The following is a 14618-nucleotide window of genomic DNA, read 5'->3' on the forward strand; positions in this document are numbered from 1 at the left end:
TCATGCTGCTCTCTTCAATACAACGAAAATTCATTTAATAATAATACTAATAATATCATTATTAAAAAACATTTAAAACTTAATATTTTCATTGTATGGAAGAGAGCAGCATGAACATTCTTTATATATACAGTCAAATCAAAAATTATTCAGACACCAGACATAATTTTTTATATATTTTTTTACTAGTGGGTGGAGGGCACTATAGTTCATTTATGTGTGGATATTATACCCAAAAATTCTTCATACAGTGGACTACCAGTAAAATTGATAAAAAAAAATTTGGGACCAAAAATTATTCAGACACTTTGAGCTGACCATGTTTTGGGTCATGTTTTAGCAATTGCTAATGGGACCTTTTTACATCAGAGACTGAACAAAATTAAGCAATACTTGGCAATTGGTTGACCTAAATTGGTATTATCTAATTGTGTACTTAAATTTAACAACTGACTGCTGACAGCTATTCAACCTAATTCATCACGTACCTTTCTATCAAAGTTATCTGGCATTATCTAGATGAATTCTGAGTTCTTATCATATTTTATTACCATTTTCTAAACTATCGCGAATAAACTGTGATAATGTGAGAAATGTTAAAGGTGACTGAATAAATTTTGGTTTGATACATACATATATATATACAGGAGAATGTTTGCATATCAATTAATTGTTTATTTAATTTGTGCTAGTTATCCATATAGGTATTCCAATTCTAAAAATGCTTTGAGAAAATATTGCAGATTGGCTCTGAGGGTGTTGTTTAGACAAGGATTAATATACATGACCATCTGCTTTCACATTCACTTTTTTGCAACTTCTTTCAGTTCAGTGAACTAAAACTCAAGTAGCCTTTCCTCATCTGACCCCATCATACAAGATCAAGTGACAAAACTCTCAACTATTCCCAGGATATGACCTTCCCCATAAATATAAATTGCACTTTTAACAGCTTTAAAACAGTCTTTGGCTATAATAAGGGTTACTATTCAGTTTTTACATGCAGTTATCCTCAAAATGTATACTCTCTGCACCTAGTTTACATTTTGGATGCCAGCTACAAGATGGTAAGGTGATTGCCTATAAAGCATGATAGCATGACCCATCTGGCAGAGCAATGGCGTTGGAATGTAGAGGTTCGATTAAACCATCGTCTGCCTTAACCACAGTGACAACCTCAATCTTTTACCTCAGTCAGCGAAGCATAAGAAATGGATGGTGTCCCAGCTGCCCTAGTGTCGTCCCTCTCAGAAACCCTGTCTTCTGCTCTGCACTTAAAATAACACAATCTGAGGTCTCTGCAATTAAGTCATGAAGTTAACCACAGCTGACTTTTGCTAACTGAGCTTATAGTTTCTTAGTGTGCTGTTTTTGTGATTCAAAATGTTTTTCCATAAACAAATAGTTCTGTAAAACATGTGATATATTTTTTTTAATAAAATTGGCAAAATAACAGTTAATTACTGCATGTGACAATATTGCCGTAATGACGGTAATGTTATGGACATTTCCATTAACCCTAAAACACAATGCAATGAAGTAAAAAAAATATGGATAAAACACCTGTAAAAAAATAAATACAGATAATCCCAATAATTTATATCTCCTTCAAATTTATACAGTACATTGTGCCCTACTTTTACAGATTTTTTACAGTGTATATTTATGATGGTTTTTTTTTTTCCTTATTGGATCTTGGCAGTCCACTTTTAGTGCAGCGTGAACATTCTGCTAGGTATCTGCTTTTGTGTTCCATAAAAGAAACAAATGGGAATAGGTAAATAATGAGTATTAGTAAGGAAAACAACTGAAACTTTGTTTTCAAAGGAAAACAACGATTTGAAAAAGCAGTTTACACAATCACATTTTAAATGGTTACCAATGTTAAAGTCAGGTTGTTTGTTTGTACTCCATAGTGTAAAGCTCTATGGGTCCTTGCATGCTATCATCAGTGCACAACATTCTTTAAAGGGGTCATATGATGCGATTTCAAGTTTTCCTTTCTCTTTGGAGTGTTAACACACTGAAGGCCTGTCATTGTACTTTTAGAGCCTTTATCCCACAGAGGTGGTTGGAGAAGTAAAGGTGCTGACAGATAGATGGCACATGATCCATTTCCTCCTGCACCACAGAGATGCATTAGATATTCTTTTTCCAAGAACCCAGCATCCAATCTCACCAGGTGATTTATTTCAATAATCCACTAATTTTATAACAGAGCAGGAAGCGTCTTCTCTAATGGCTGTGTGGTCCTGTAGAAGAATATTATGTATGATATTAAAAATACTATGACAGATGTACTCATTTTTAGTTATAAGAAACAGAAAGGGGAAAATGAAGAATGATTTCTACAAGATACCATCCATAAACTCAACCACAAAAAGAGCATTTAATTTCTCCATGAATGTAATAATGCTACTGTTTCCTTGACAAGTGCGAATTGCTAGTTCTCATCTTCTCTTTCTGAAATTTCTGAATAGGAAATGAACATCTTAATTATTTATTTTCCTTCTGAAATGCTAAACAAATCAATGGGTCAGATCTGGCTGGTTAGTTTCGGCAGTTACCCTGCCAGTATGCCGAAAGTACACCATTAGGCAAGCAAAAAGCCTGTTTCTTAATTTATGGCCATGTAAAGTAGCCATTGTTACACCGTGTCCTAACTACACGCGACGCGACAAGAGTCCAGCGACAAGCAATTTGGGTGTCCACACACCAGATGCGACACGACACCGCGACGCAACAGAATCAATCAAATATCACAGGATTCACAGCCAACCAGAAGCGTGTGTGGGGGCGGGCTTGTGCCGAATTCTGCACCCCTGCCAGATTATGCACCCCCTCGTTGAAGTCGCTACCTGATTGCCTAATCCCAACCCCACCCCTAATCCTAACTCCCCCACACCTAGCCTACTCCTAAACCTACCAATACTAGGGGGTGCATAATCTGGCAGGGTGCAAATTTCGGCACTACACGGCTCTCTCTGGAAGCGCACTGCACTCGCAACGAAGTGGATATGCTTATAATCTAATTCATAAATATTAAAGCTTTTTAACATCATTAAATGTACATACTGAGTGACTGATAATCTTTGTTATGGAATACATTCTGGTTCGCAGTGAGTTCACAGTTTTAACGGACATCTTTGCTTTAAATATTTTCAAGATCTGAGGTAAAAAAAAACAAATCTGTTGTTGCTTTCAGTATGGCTATATAGGTCACACAAAATTATATTTAAACTCATATTAGAGACGTTTAACTGTCATATAGTTTGTATGTTGTTGTTCCATCCGCGACGTCGTGGAAATAGAAACCGTTTCTAAATGATAAATTTCGCGTGTCGCCGTCGCGGCTAGTTAGGACAAAAACTCTGATTAACATGGAAAAGATACCTTTTATCGTGTGTCGCGGCGTCGCGTCGCGTGTATTTACAGTGGGTACAGAAAGTATTCAGACCCCCTTAAATTTTTCACTCTTTGTTATATTGCAGCCATTTGCTAAAATCATTTAAGTTGATTTTTTTTCCTCATTAATGTACACACAGCACCCCATATTGACAGAAAAACACAGAATTGTTGACATTTTTGCAGATTTATTAAAAAAGAAAAACTGAAATATCAAATGGTCCTAAGTATATTTAAGGGGGTCTGAATACTTTCCGTACCCACTGTATATTTCATACAGTTGACTGCTGACAAATACGATGCAGGGCAACGACTCAATAAATGAAGTTATGCCCTAAAAAGTCAAGATATTGGGGCAAAAAATGCTTATTGCTTAATGCTCTTATTTATATCATATAATAAGCGATATCACACGAGCAGCGAGAGCAATATCACACGAGTGCTGTTTTTGTCAGGAAGAACACGAGTGCTAATCATAGACTGTAGGCTATACTGCGCAAATGTCATTTTATACAACAGTTCCTTAAACAAGAAGTTTATATTGTGTATATGTTCACGGACCTATTTTAAACACAATTTTGTGTGTTTTTGTTCAATATTGCCGACGAAATTATTACCTATAAAGCCACAGCAGATCTGTTGTGCGTCTGTGAGCAACACAGCTGTGTTTAGTTTCTGAATGAATTCACGTGAATGAATCGTGTGAATCAATGATTCTAAGGCCCATTCATAGAGAGAGCCGTTTACTTCATTCCTGAATGAATCAGCCGTATGAATGAATCGAATCGAATGAATAAAGACATTTACTGCCACCTGCTGGTAGTTTTAGTTTCTTCTTTAGCGTATCATTTAATTTATAAAAAAAAAAAAAAAAAAATAAATCATTAAAGGCATAGTTCACCAAAAATAAATTAATTCTGTCATTTACTCATCCTCATATTGTTTCAAACCTGAATGACTTACTTTCTTTTGCACAACATAAAAGAAGGTATTTTGAAGACTGTTGGTAACAAAGCTGTTTTGGTTACCAGTGACTCATTGCATGAACAAACAATACTTTTAAATTTGAGATGTTTCTCAAATTATTTTCTTTTATGTTCCATAGTTTATGTTAGGCCGTTGTAGCCTAAACATTTAACACAATAGCTATAAATTATCTTTTGGGGGTATTTTCACAGCCAAATTTAATTTGCGATTAATTAATTGCAGCACCCTGTAATTAATTAATCAAAATTTTAATCGACTGACAGCCCTAGTATATATACATAGAGAGTGCCGTGAAAAGGTTTTTGCCCCCTTCCTGTTTTTTTTTAATTTATTTTGCATATTTGTCACACTTGAATGATTCAGATCATCAAACACATAAAACTTTGTTAATACAAGTCACGTGCAAGTAAACTCTCTTTTAATTGGTCAGAGTGCATCTGTTTATTTTCTGGGATTCCGCTCAAAGTTGTCATCCATCAGGATATATATAATATATTGTTGACGGAGTTTCTTTGCACTGTTCAACCGACCGATTAAAGCCCATTTGTTTTAAGCGCTCGCTAAACACTTTATAAATTTAGGTGTTTTTGTGTGTTTTGGAGAGCTGTTCGGCAGTGTGTTAAACATTTCACTTCTTCCCTGCTCCAAGTTAGCCCACGGTTCATTTTGGGAGCCATTAGCAATACAATCCCTGCTGCTTCACACAACTTTACGTAATTACCCATTATACATTGTGATACAGCCTGATTCGTTGGTCCATTGGGTCGGATTGCTTTCACACTTATAGCAAACTGCTCCAGAGTTTGTTTGCAATCGGGCCAAGACCACCTCAATCAGGCGGTCTCGGAGCGATTGTTTTGGTGCGGATCCGAGCGTGATTGCCCTGTTCACATATGCCTAAACAAACCGAACCAAGGGGGAAAACGCACCAGGTTCCGATACAAACGCTCAGGTGTGAAAACACCCTTAGAGTAATTTTGGTAGGCCGGCCACTCCTGGGCAGGTTCACCACCACAGGTTCACAAGCTTTCTCCATTTGTGGATAATGGCTCTGACCACGGTTCGCTGGAGACCCAAAGCCTTAATGGTTTTATAACCCTTTCCAGACTGATACGTCAACTATTTTGTTACTCATCTGTTCTTGAATTTCTTAAGATCGCGGCATGATGCGTTGCTCTTTAAGCATGCTTTACTTTGTCAGACAAGTTTAAAGTGGTTTCTTGATTCAACAGGTCTGGCAGTAATCAGGCCTGGGTGTGGCTAGTGAAATTTAACTCAGCTTTCTAAAATAATGTGATTAATCACAGTTCTTTCATGATTTAACAGGAGGGGGCAATTCATTTTTCACGTAGGGCCAGGTTGGTTTGGACAGCTTTTTTCCCTTAATATATGAAATCATCATTTAAAAACTGCATTTTGTATTTACTTGCATTATTTTTGTGTAATATTAAAATTTGTTTGATAATCTGAATCTTTTGAGTGTGTTAAAAATTAAAAAAATTTAAAAAAATAGGAAGGGGGCAAAAACCTTTTCACGACACTGTATGTATATATATATATATATATATATATATATATTGTATATATTAAGAGTTTATTTGCAAAAACAGATAACTACGTTTTTTTATTTTTTTTTTAGAAATCATGTTTGTATTGTTTTATTGTGTTAGTTAGCTGCATTGTTTAGTTATTTTTTAACCTAATCAAAACAACCCAACTGTGTTTTGATTGAGATTAATTGGAATGCACAATGAAAAAACAAGATTTTTGAAAATTGTTAAAAACGGAGTTATCTGTTTTTGCAAATGAACTCTTCATGTATAGCCTATTCCCATCTGCGTAAAATGGTCAATATGAACGATTTTGATTTGGTTTGTTTATGCCTATATGCAGGGGTTAAATTGGGATTTGTTATGTGTGGGTGGGGGGGGGCTCTATGGTATTGAGCTTACACACAAGTTTTTTTGCAAGTATGATTTATTCTTAAGCAATATTCTCATCAGTTTTCTATCAGCTGTGACATAAATCTGCGTGTTTTTTATATTTTATCCAAGGACATTTTTTTAACCTTTATAGAGGGCATTTTCCCACTAATCTCATTAATACTTTAATTTCTAATTTCTAAATTCAATTATAATAATGTGATTATCTATACATTATCAAATTAAATCATTTACACTGTAAAATACAACTGCATTAAATAATATTATGAGATTATTTTAAATATTTTTGAATATACAAACAAGAAATGATGGTGGAAATTATACTTTTCAACGAAATAAAAACGCCAGTAGGTGCCAGTAGTGAGCGTTTAATGAGTGAGTTATTGAGTCGTTCATTCAAATGATTCGTTCAAACGGCAGATTCATCAGATGTTTATGCCTGGGCTAATGAAACTTTGACTCAACCGATTCGTTCAAAACACGGAATCGATCAGCAATGAATCGGCTGGTTGCTGCCTAACTAACTGTATTTTAAATATAAAAACTTTCCATTTTGAATTTTTACCTCAGGATGCCGAGTTTCTTAGTGTTGCGCGTTTTGATTTCTCCTGGAGAGGCTGCGTGAGCCTCGCCTCAGCAGCGCAACCTTATTCCGTCAATAGATGCATTATATAGGCTACAGTAGCTATATCCACTATTCGCCACTTATTCTAAATGTAATAAAATCAGAATAATACTTGCGTTTTGGTGTTTACATAGTTATTTTTAGTTACTGATGTTTTAATCTGTCTGGCGTTAATGAAGCGTTAATGTCGAGCACTGGGCCCGTATTCTCAAAGATTCTAAGAATCCTCTCTGAGAGCTCCTAATTTAGCTTAAAAATTTCTAACTAGGAGTCTTAACTTAAAAGTTATTCAGGACCAATCTGAGAGCAACTCTGGGCGAGGAAAAGACAAAAACTTTTATCTTAGTGAGGAGGAGGGGCTGACCCCGTTGCTAGCTATGACCAGAGCCATAGAAAGAGAGAGTTGCATCAACGGAAGTCCAAAACGCTTGATCGTCACGTGATTCATGTAGACTTCAAATAGTTCCAGGAAGTTCTTTGGCGGGCAATTCAAATTGATAGAGTAGCGAGACATAACTGCGATTTTTGGTAATTTGTAATAAGTAAATACACTGATTTGCAATATTTATATAATATACAGACTTCAGCATGTTTTATGAAAAACGCTTGTCACGTGATTCATGTAGACTTCAAATAGTTCCAGGAAGTTCTTTGGCGGGCAATTCAAATTGATAGAGTAGCGAGACATAACTGCGATTTTTGGTAATTTGTAATAAGTAAATACACTGATTTGCAATATTTATATAATATACAGACTTCAGCATGTTTTATGAGTATGTAGTTACAGTAATGTTGTTTTTAAAACATAAAAAAATCGCAAATATTTGAGGATTAGTGTGATCAAGCATTACCTGCCTGTGCAGTATATGCATATACATATTTTAGGCTAACATAGCCTTGTTTACGTCGTTTATTGTGATTTCACTAATCCCATTGTAAAGGCCTAAGTATTCTAATGACTAATGTCATCTTTGACTTTCAGATAGGACAGGAGACAGCATGTGTTGTCTTAGAAAATTCATTGGAAGAAAATAACAAGAAAAATGTAAATTTTATTAAGTGAAATTCCCCTTAATGTTTACAATTCTAATGCCACCACGAATTTATTAGTATATACATATACATAATATATTCATTAAAAAAATGAATATGTTCAATTAAAAAAACATCTGATTATATATATATATAATTTACGTGTATGTATATGTGTGTGTGTGTGTGTGTGTGTGTATATATATATATATATATATATATATATATATATATATGTGTGTGTGCGTGTGTTTAATTGAATATATAATTTTTTTTTAAATGGAATATATATATATATATACAGTGGGTACGGAAAGTATTCAGGCCCCCTTAAATTTTTCACTCTTTGTTATATTGCAGCCATTTGCTAAAATCATTTAAGTTAATTTTTTTTCATCATTAATGTACACACAGCACCCAATATTGACAGAAAAACACAGAATTGTTGACATCTTTGCAGATTTATTAAAAAAGAAAAACGGAAATATCACATGGTCCTAAGTATTCACCCCCTTTGCTGTGACACTCATATATTTAAATCAGGTGCTGCCCATTTCTTCTGATCATCCTTGAGATGGTTCTACACCTTCATTTGAGTCCAACTGTGTTTGATTATACTGATTGGACTTGATTACGAAAGCCACACACCTGTCTATATAAGACCTTACAGCTCACAGTGCATGTCAGAGCAAATGAGAATCATGAGGTCAAAGGAACTGCCTGAAGAGCTCAGAGACAGAATCGTGGCAAGGCACAGATCTGGCCAAGGTTACAAAAAAAACACAGAGAGGAGGAAAAAATGGTTGGCTCAACCTTATTGCTGGCTTGATAGAAACATACCTTGTTATGTTTTCAATTTCACCATGGTCCCTTCAGCACTGCTGACTGGCTTCAACCCTTATGCTCCATCACATATCAGTCCTGTGACATCACTGAGCTTCTACAGTAGATTACTAATATACAATAAAACAGATGTAAGTATACAATACAGTGACAAAATATTTAGTATGATTACTTCTATTATAGAGCAGTCATATAATAGTTTTGATTTTTAGCATGCTTCTCTATTAAGTCTAGTACACTTCCTTTTTCAAAACTGCTTGCCTGCCTATTTATTATTTATTTTACTTGTCTTTCAATCCCACTTAGGTCTATTAATTTTTCTCTGCCGTTGTCATCAATCCAAAATTCAGCTGAGTTAAAACATAACAGGTAATAGTCACAAAAATCCCAAAATCACAATGCCTAAAACACTCCACATATTTCTGCATACTCAAATCTACACTCTAAAACTCTTAATAGGATGCAACGTAAAAAAAAAATTCACAATAAGTTATTTTATTATTTTTTACACGTGCAAAAGGAAAACGGAGGATGTCCTCGTTTTACCATTTACGCCGATCGCTGTTACACGCACCAATGTTGTGTTCATAATATAGTAATATTTAACTTTCCTCAAATTCAAACTGAAAAAAAAACAAATTTCTCTACTTCCATAACGACGGATGAAACTGCATTAAGGGAAACGATTTTAATAAGATGCCCCTGGTTTGTTTTGTGTCGTTAACGTTATCTATGTATACATTATCTGTTAACTGATTAACTTTATATTCCCCCAAATCTACTAAATTACATAGGAATAATCCACTAGCATACTTTATAAAACAAAGTAATTTAATCCAGATGTACTGATGATATACAATCTCATTATTTAAACGTCTTACCTTTTAAAAGTGCATCGCACACGGTCTGTTCAGCTGTAACTCTATTGCACTGCTAGCGTTTGGTGATAACTTCCGGGAACTATTGAGAGGCTCCATGATCCGCCATTGCTGTGGGAAAAAACGGACCATTGGAGTGAACGGAGTTGACGCAACTCTCTCTCTCTATGGCTCTGGCTATGACACAGTCTTTTGAAGACTGTGATTGGTTGGTTGTCCAAGAAGGAAATAAAAGAGCGCTTTTAAGTGTAGGGTCTATTATAAGCCTTCACTTTGAAATTACAGGCATAATTTTTCCTGTTTCACCATACTCTCTCTCTCACACAAACACACCCATTATATATGTATTTATATTCTTTATTTTTTATTTACCATGCTGTCATACTTAACGTTTATAGGAAATAAACAGCGACACAATAAGGTTCTAAAAGTGCTGTAATTGTTTGTGTTATCACTTTGCTTATAGAAGGTTGTGACCACTCCTAACCCTTTTGAACCTTAAGACCTCTTTTAAGGGTTAAGATGCTTTCTGAATTACTTTTTTCTTTACTAGGATCTTTGCTTTAATTTTAAGAGGAAACACCCACATTTCGAATAAGAATAAGAATTTTCTTAGAATTTTGTTACTAGGAGCAGCTCTAAGATTTTTCATGAATACGGGCCCTGGAGTCTATGTGCCCCGGACGGCCCCGGCCCAATTTAAACCCTGCCTATTGTAAGCTACATTTAAATGCATATGATTTGTAGTCAAATGTAATAACATATTATTATTATTATTATTATTATTATTATTACTATTTTTATTATTATTTAAAGTATTATTTTCTGTCAATTACATAGCATGAACATGGCGTGCCAGTGAGGGGCGACCTGCTCCTGTAGAATAAAACGACAGGCTGTTTTGAAATCTAGAAGACTGATATGATTGCCTTCTAGTGTGAGTATACAGTCATTAATTTCTTTGTGTGTAGACTTTAGAGAAAACAACTTTAACACAATACTTAATACACTTTTTTTCTCTTATATATTGTAGACCTTAGCCTACCTCCATATTCTTCACCTTGTATTTCTACTGTGTATTACATGTTTGGTTTTTTTGCATTACATGGTTACTGGGTGCGTCTATTAAACTTATTAAACTTTTTAGAGAAAAACCAACAACTTGATTCTGACTCTGAAGAGTGAGTGTAGCAGTTTTTATATAGCAGTGCGTCACAGGACAGGAACCATAAGACTGGTGTTCCCTTTTTGTGTTGATGAGAAGAACAATGGTGGTCTTCTGTTGTCATGAGAGGATCTGCATTCACGCTTACTGTGGACTATAGAGGAGGAGAGAGGGCTGGACAGGGAGGGTGAGAATGAGAGCCTATCTTCCCCAGTGCACTTTGCAGTCAGTCTGGAAGGGGAGGGGGGAAGGAGGGGGCAGCGTTCGCTGCTGGATCGCTTATCTGAGATCTTAAAGTCCGCCTTTCGCCCTTGCGCTCTCCCCTCTCCGCGGACCTGCCATGGATGTTACTCCTGGATGTGCATTCTTCATTATTTTCCTTTACTTTCAGCACGCGGATACTCTTTACATCGCCAACAGTATAGGTACGTGGAGATGTTTTTATTGTCAGTTCTGATCACGGTTAGTTTATGCAGGAGATACGGATCCGTTCGGATGTTCAGTCAGCGTTATGAAGCAGCAACTCAGTTTCTCTGTTTCATCAACTTATACTTTTATAGAAAGGAATGAGTTTTCAGAGTAAAATCATTTTATTGTCAGCGACGTTTTCACTGAATTTGAGTGGAAGTTTTCATGGCATCTAAAATGAAAGATCTCTAACTTTTGTCACAGTAAAAAAGAACGTCATGATACAGTATATACATTTTGTTATATTTACGAATTTAGCGTTGATTGTGAAACTCAAAGGAAGCGCAAAATCCACGCGACCTGTCAATAATGTAAAACAGCTGATGGATCTTGTGTCTCCTGCTTGAATTAACTGTCGCAAAATGCCGACATTACTGTCAAGATGAGTACAGAGGAGAGTAAATTATACAGAAGAACCATGCACATTATTTTACTGTCAAATTAGAAAAGACAAATCATATTATAGTGTTGACTTTGCTGTGAGCTGCTCTTTCCTAATGAAGTGAAGGACACTTATGCATAGGATGCATAAACAGAGCAGCCAAATGTGTTGCTGCTTCTCTCATCAGTATGATAGGAATGCATGACACATTGTTTGGGAGAAAGGGTAAGATGTGTGGCCCCCTTAATCTAAAAAAATGTACAGTTCTTGTCCGTTGACCATATAGATAGGTATTAATGGTCATATTCAGTTGCCTGTGATTTATAAGGGATGCACAATAGAAAAGTTTTTTTTTTTTTGCATGTCAAAATGACATGGCAGATGTACTCTCAAGGAGAATTTATGCATATATAAAAAATTATATGCATTTTGGAGAACTGCCAATTTAAATTTTTCTGTGGGGTGTTTCAGATTCTTTGGAGTAAGTTGTGCCATCTGCTTAACTAGCGATAATGAGTTTGTCACCATTTCATATTTCTCCGCAATTGTGATGGTCGGAATTTTTTCAGTGCAATAAAGAATATTTTTGTTCGTTTTTTTTCTAACAAGAATTTAATCAATTTTAAGTAATTTTAAATTCAATTCAATTCAATTCAAGTTTATTTGTATAGCGCTTTTCCCAATACAAATCGTTGCAAAGCAACTTTATAGTTGGCATCGTCTCTTCTCAGGTGTTCTGAATCCAGACTGAAGCTTGTGTAAATCCTAGTTAAAACAGAGAAACAAATAGAGACATAATTAGCGTAGCTGCAGTTCCAACCAATCAAAATTCATTTGTTTAACCCAAGCTAAAGAATAATAATGTGCATTTGATCAGATATAACTGCAGTACAAGATTATGAGATGCATTATTTGAATGCTTGGCCAAAGAGATGTGTCTTTAATCTAGATTTAAACAGAGAGAGTGTGTCTGAACCCCGAACATTATCAGGAAGGCTATTCCAGAGTTTGGGAACCAAATGCGAAAAAGCTCTACCTCCCTTAGTGGACTTTGCTATCCTAGTTTAGTGGACTTTGCTATCCTAGGTACTACCAAAAGTCCAGAGTTTTGCGACCTTGGGGAGTGTGATGGATTGTAGCGTGGCAAAAGACTAGTTAGGTACGCAGGAGCTAACCCATTAAGGGCCTTGTAGGTAAGTAATAATATTTTGTAACTGATACGGAACTTAATAGGTAGCCAGTAAATGCTAAATGTATTTTAATTAATGGCTGATTAATGATTGTCTCAGAATAGTGTGAAGCAAAATGTGACTCTGTAATTATTATTATTATTATTATTATTATTATCTTTGCATAAATAACAAATGTTTTGCGTTCAATGTTTTCATTAAAATTAAAATTGATCAGGCATTTACCTAACTTGCCTGTTGATATGACAAGGGGCAGCTTGTATCACCCCCTTTAAAAAATAAATAAATAAATAAAAATGTTCTGTCCCTATGATAAAGGTGATAGAAGATATTGTGAAATATAGTTAAATATGTTAGTTTTACATGTGTCTCATTTCTCCTTGCCTAGAGGACAATTTAAGCAAAAGGTGACACAACTTACCCCTTCTATTCAATGCAATGTTTCTATAGATTTTTCTTACTTTTAATAAGAAAAGTCTTTATATCTGTAACTTTTTAAAGCTGTCATTTTAAATATTGGCTGTGTTTGGACAGCTGTACTGTCTGCAGTGCATAATATAAGTCTTGCAGTTGATTTAGAGATTAGTGGAGTTTTGACCGATGCTGGAAGCTTCTGGTGTGCACTGTGAAATCTATTGACTTTGTGTTTGCATGTGTGTGCGTGCACATTTGAATGTGTGTAACTGTGTGCATGCCCCTGGCAGATTCCCTGCAGCATGTCCTGAGGGAGTACGGGCTAGTGAGGCCGGTGAGCGTGGATGCAGACGGACGCTTCCTCTCCCACGCCGTCTCTGCCAGCCGGTTGAGTGGGCAGGGGTCCCACCGGCGCAGGAGGAGGCAGGCCAACCAGCATGGAGAGGCCAATGCGGAGACAAACTCAGAGCAGGACCACCTGAGGCACAAGGAGACACTCTTTTATAATGTCACTGTTTTCGGACAGGAGTTTCACCTTTGCCTCAGGCTAAATTCCAGGCTCGTGGCCCCTGGGGCCAAAGTGGAGTGGCTTGAGGACGATAACCAAACACACTCTGAGCCTTTGTTGCCCAGTGACTGTTTATATGTGGGTTATGTTACCAATGTGCAGGATACATCAGTGGCTCTCAGCAATTGCGATGGCCTGGTAAGTTATTTGCTCTCTTATATAAAGCATCACTGCATGATGTTTATCCAGTGCAAAGTGAGTTAATGATATGATAGTAATTTTTTAAAACATTATATATATATATATAATATATAATATAGTATGTGTGTGTGTGTGTGTGTGTGTGTGTGTGCACTTGTACAGCTATCTTTGTGAGGGCCGGTTTGAGTTTTAGACCACTGGAGTGAGGACAATCTTGTAAAGTGAGGACATTTTAGCTGGTCCTCACTTTCTGAGACCCCTTTAAAGGCCTGTTTGAGGGCCAAGACTTGGTTTTAGGGATCAGGTTATAATTGGGTAATGGTTAGGTTTAGGCTAAGGGTTTGGGTAAGGCACTTAGTTCTGTTGGGTTTAGGGTAAGGAGCTAGAGATTGCATTGTGTATGTCCTCACAAAGATAGCTATACAGAGCTATAACATGTTTACATGTATGTATTAATTGTATTTTCTATTTTTCTGTTGTATATATAGTCAAGGTCAAACTCTCTTTAAAGGGGTCATATGACGTTGCTAAAAAGAACATTATGTTGTGTATTTGGTGTAATGCAATGTGTTTATGC

At 35.9% G+C, this 14618-nt stretch overlaps 1 protein-coding gene across 1 annotated transcript in view; it reads left to right on the top strand.

Moving 5' to 3' along the window:
* The first annotated feature begins 11116 nt into the window (after nucleotides 1-11116).
* The window catches only part of adamts2a (ADAM metallopeptidase with thrombospondin type 1 motif, 2a), a 91548-nt gene continuing 88046 nt past the window's right edge, over nucleotides 11117-14618 (top strand). Inside the window, exons 1-2 of the mRNA XM_016574070.1 lie at nucleotides 11117-11303; nucleotides 13623-14038. Coding sequence (XP_016429556.1) covers nucleotides 11219-11303; nucleotides 13623-14038 — 501 coding nt within the window. The 5' untranslated portion in view covers nucleotides 11117-11218. The remainder of the gene's footprint in view (nucleotides 11304-13622; nucleotides 14039-14618) is intronic.

Source organism: Sinocyclocheilus rhinocerous, unplaced genomic scaffold (assembly GCF_001515625.1).
Source record: "Sinocyclocheilus rhinocerous isolate Xijiao unplaced genomic scaffold, SAMN03320098_v1.1 scaffold22, whole genome shotgun sequence".
Classification (NCBI taxonomy): Eukaryota; Metazoa; Chordata; class Actinopteri; order Cypriniformes; family Cyprinidae; genus Sinocyclocheilus; species Sinocyclocheilus rhinocerous.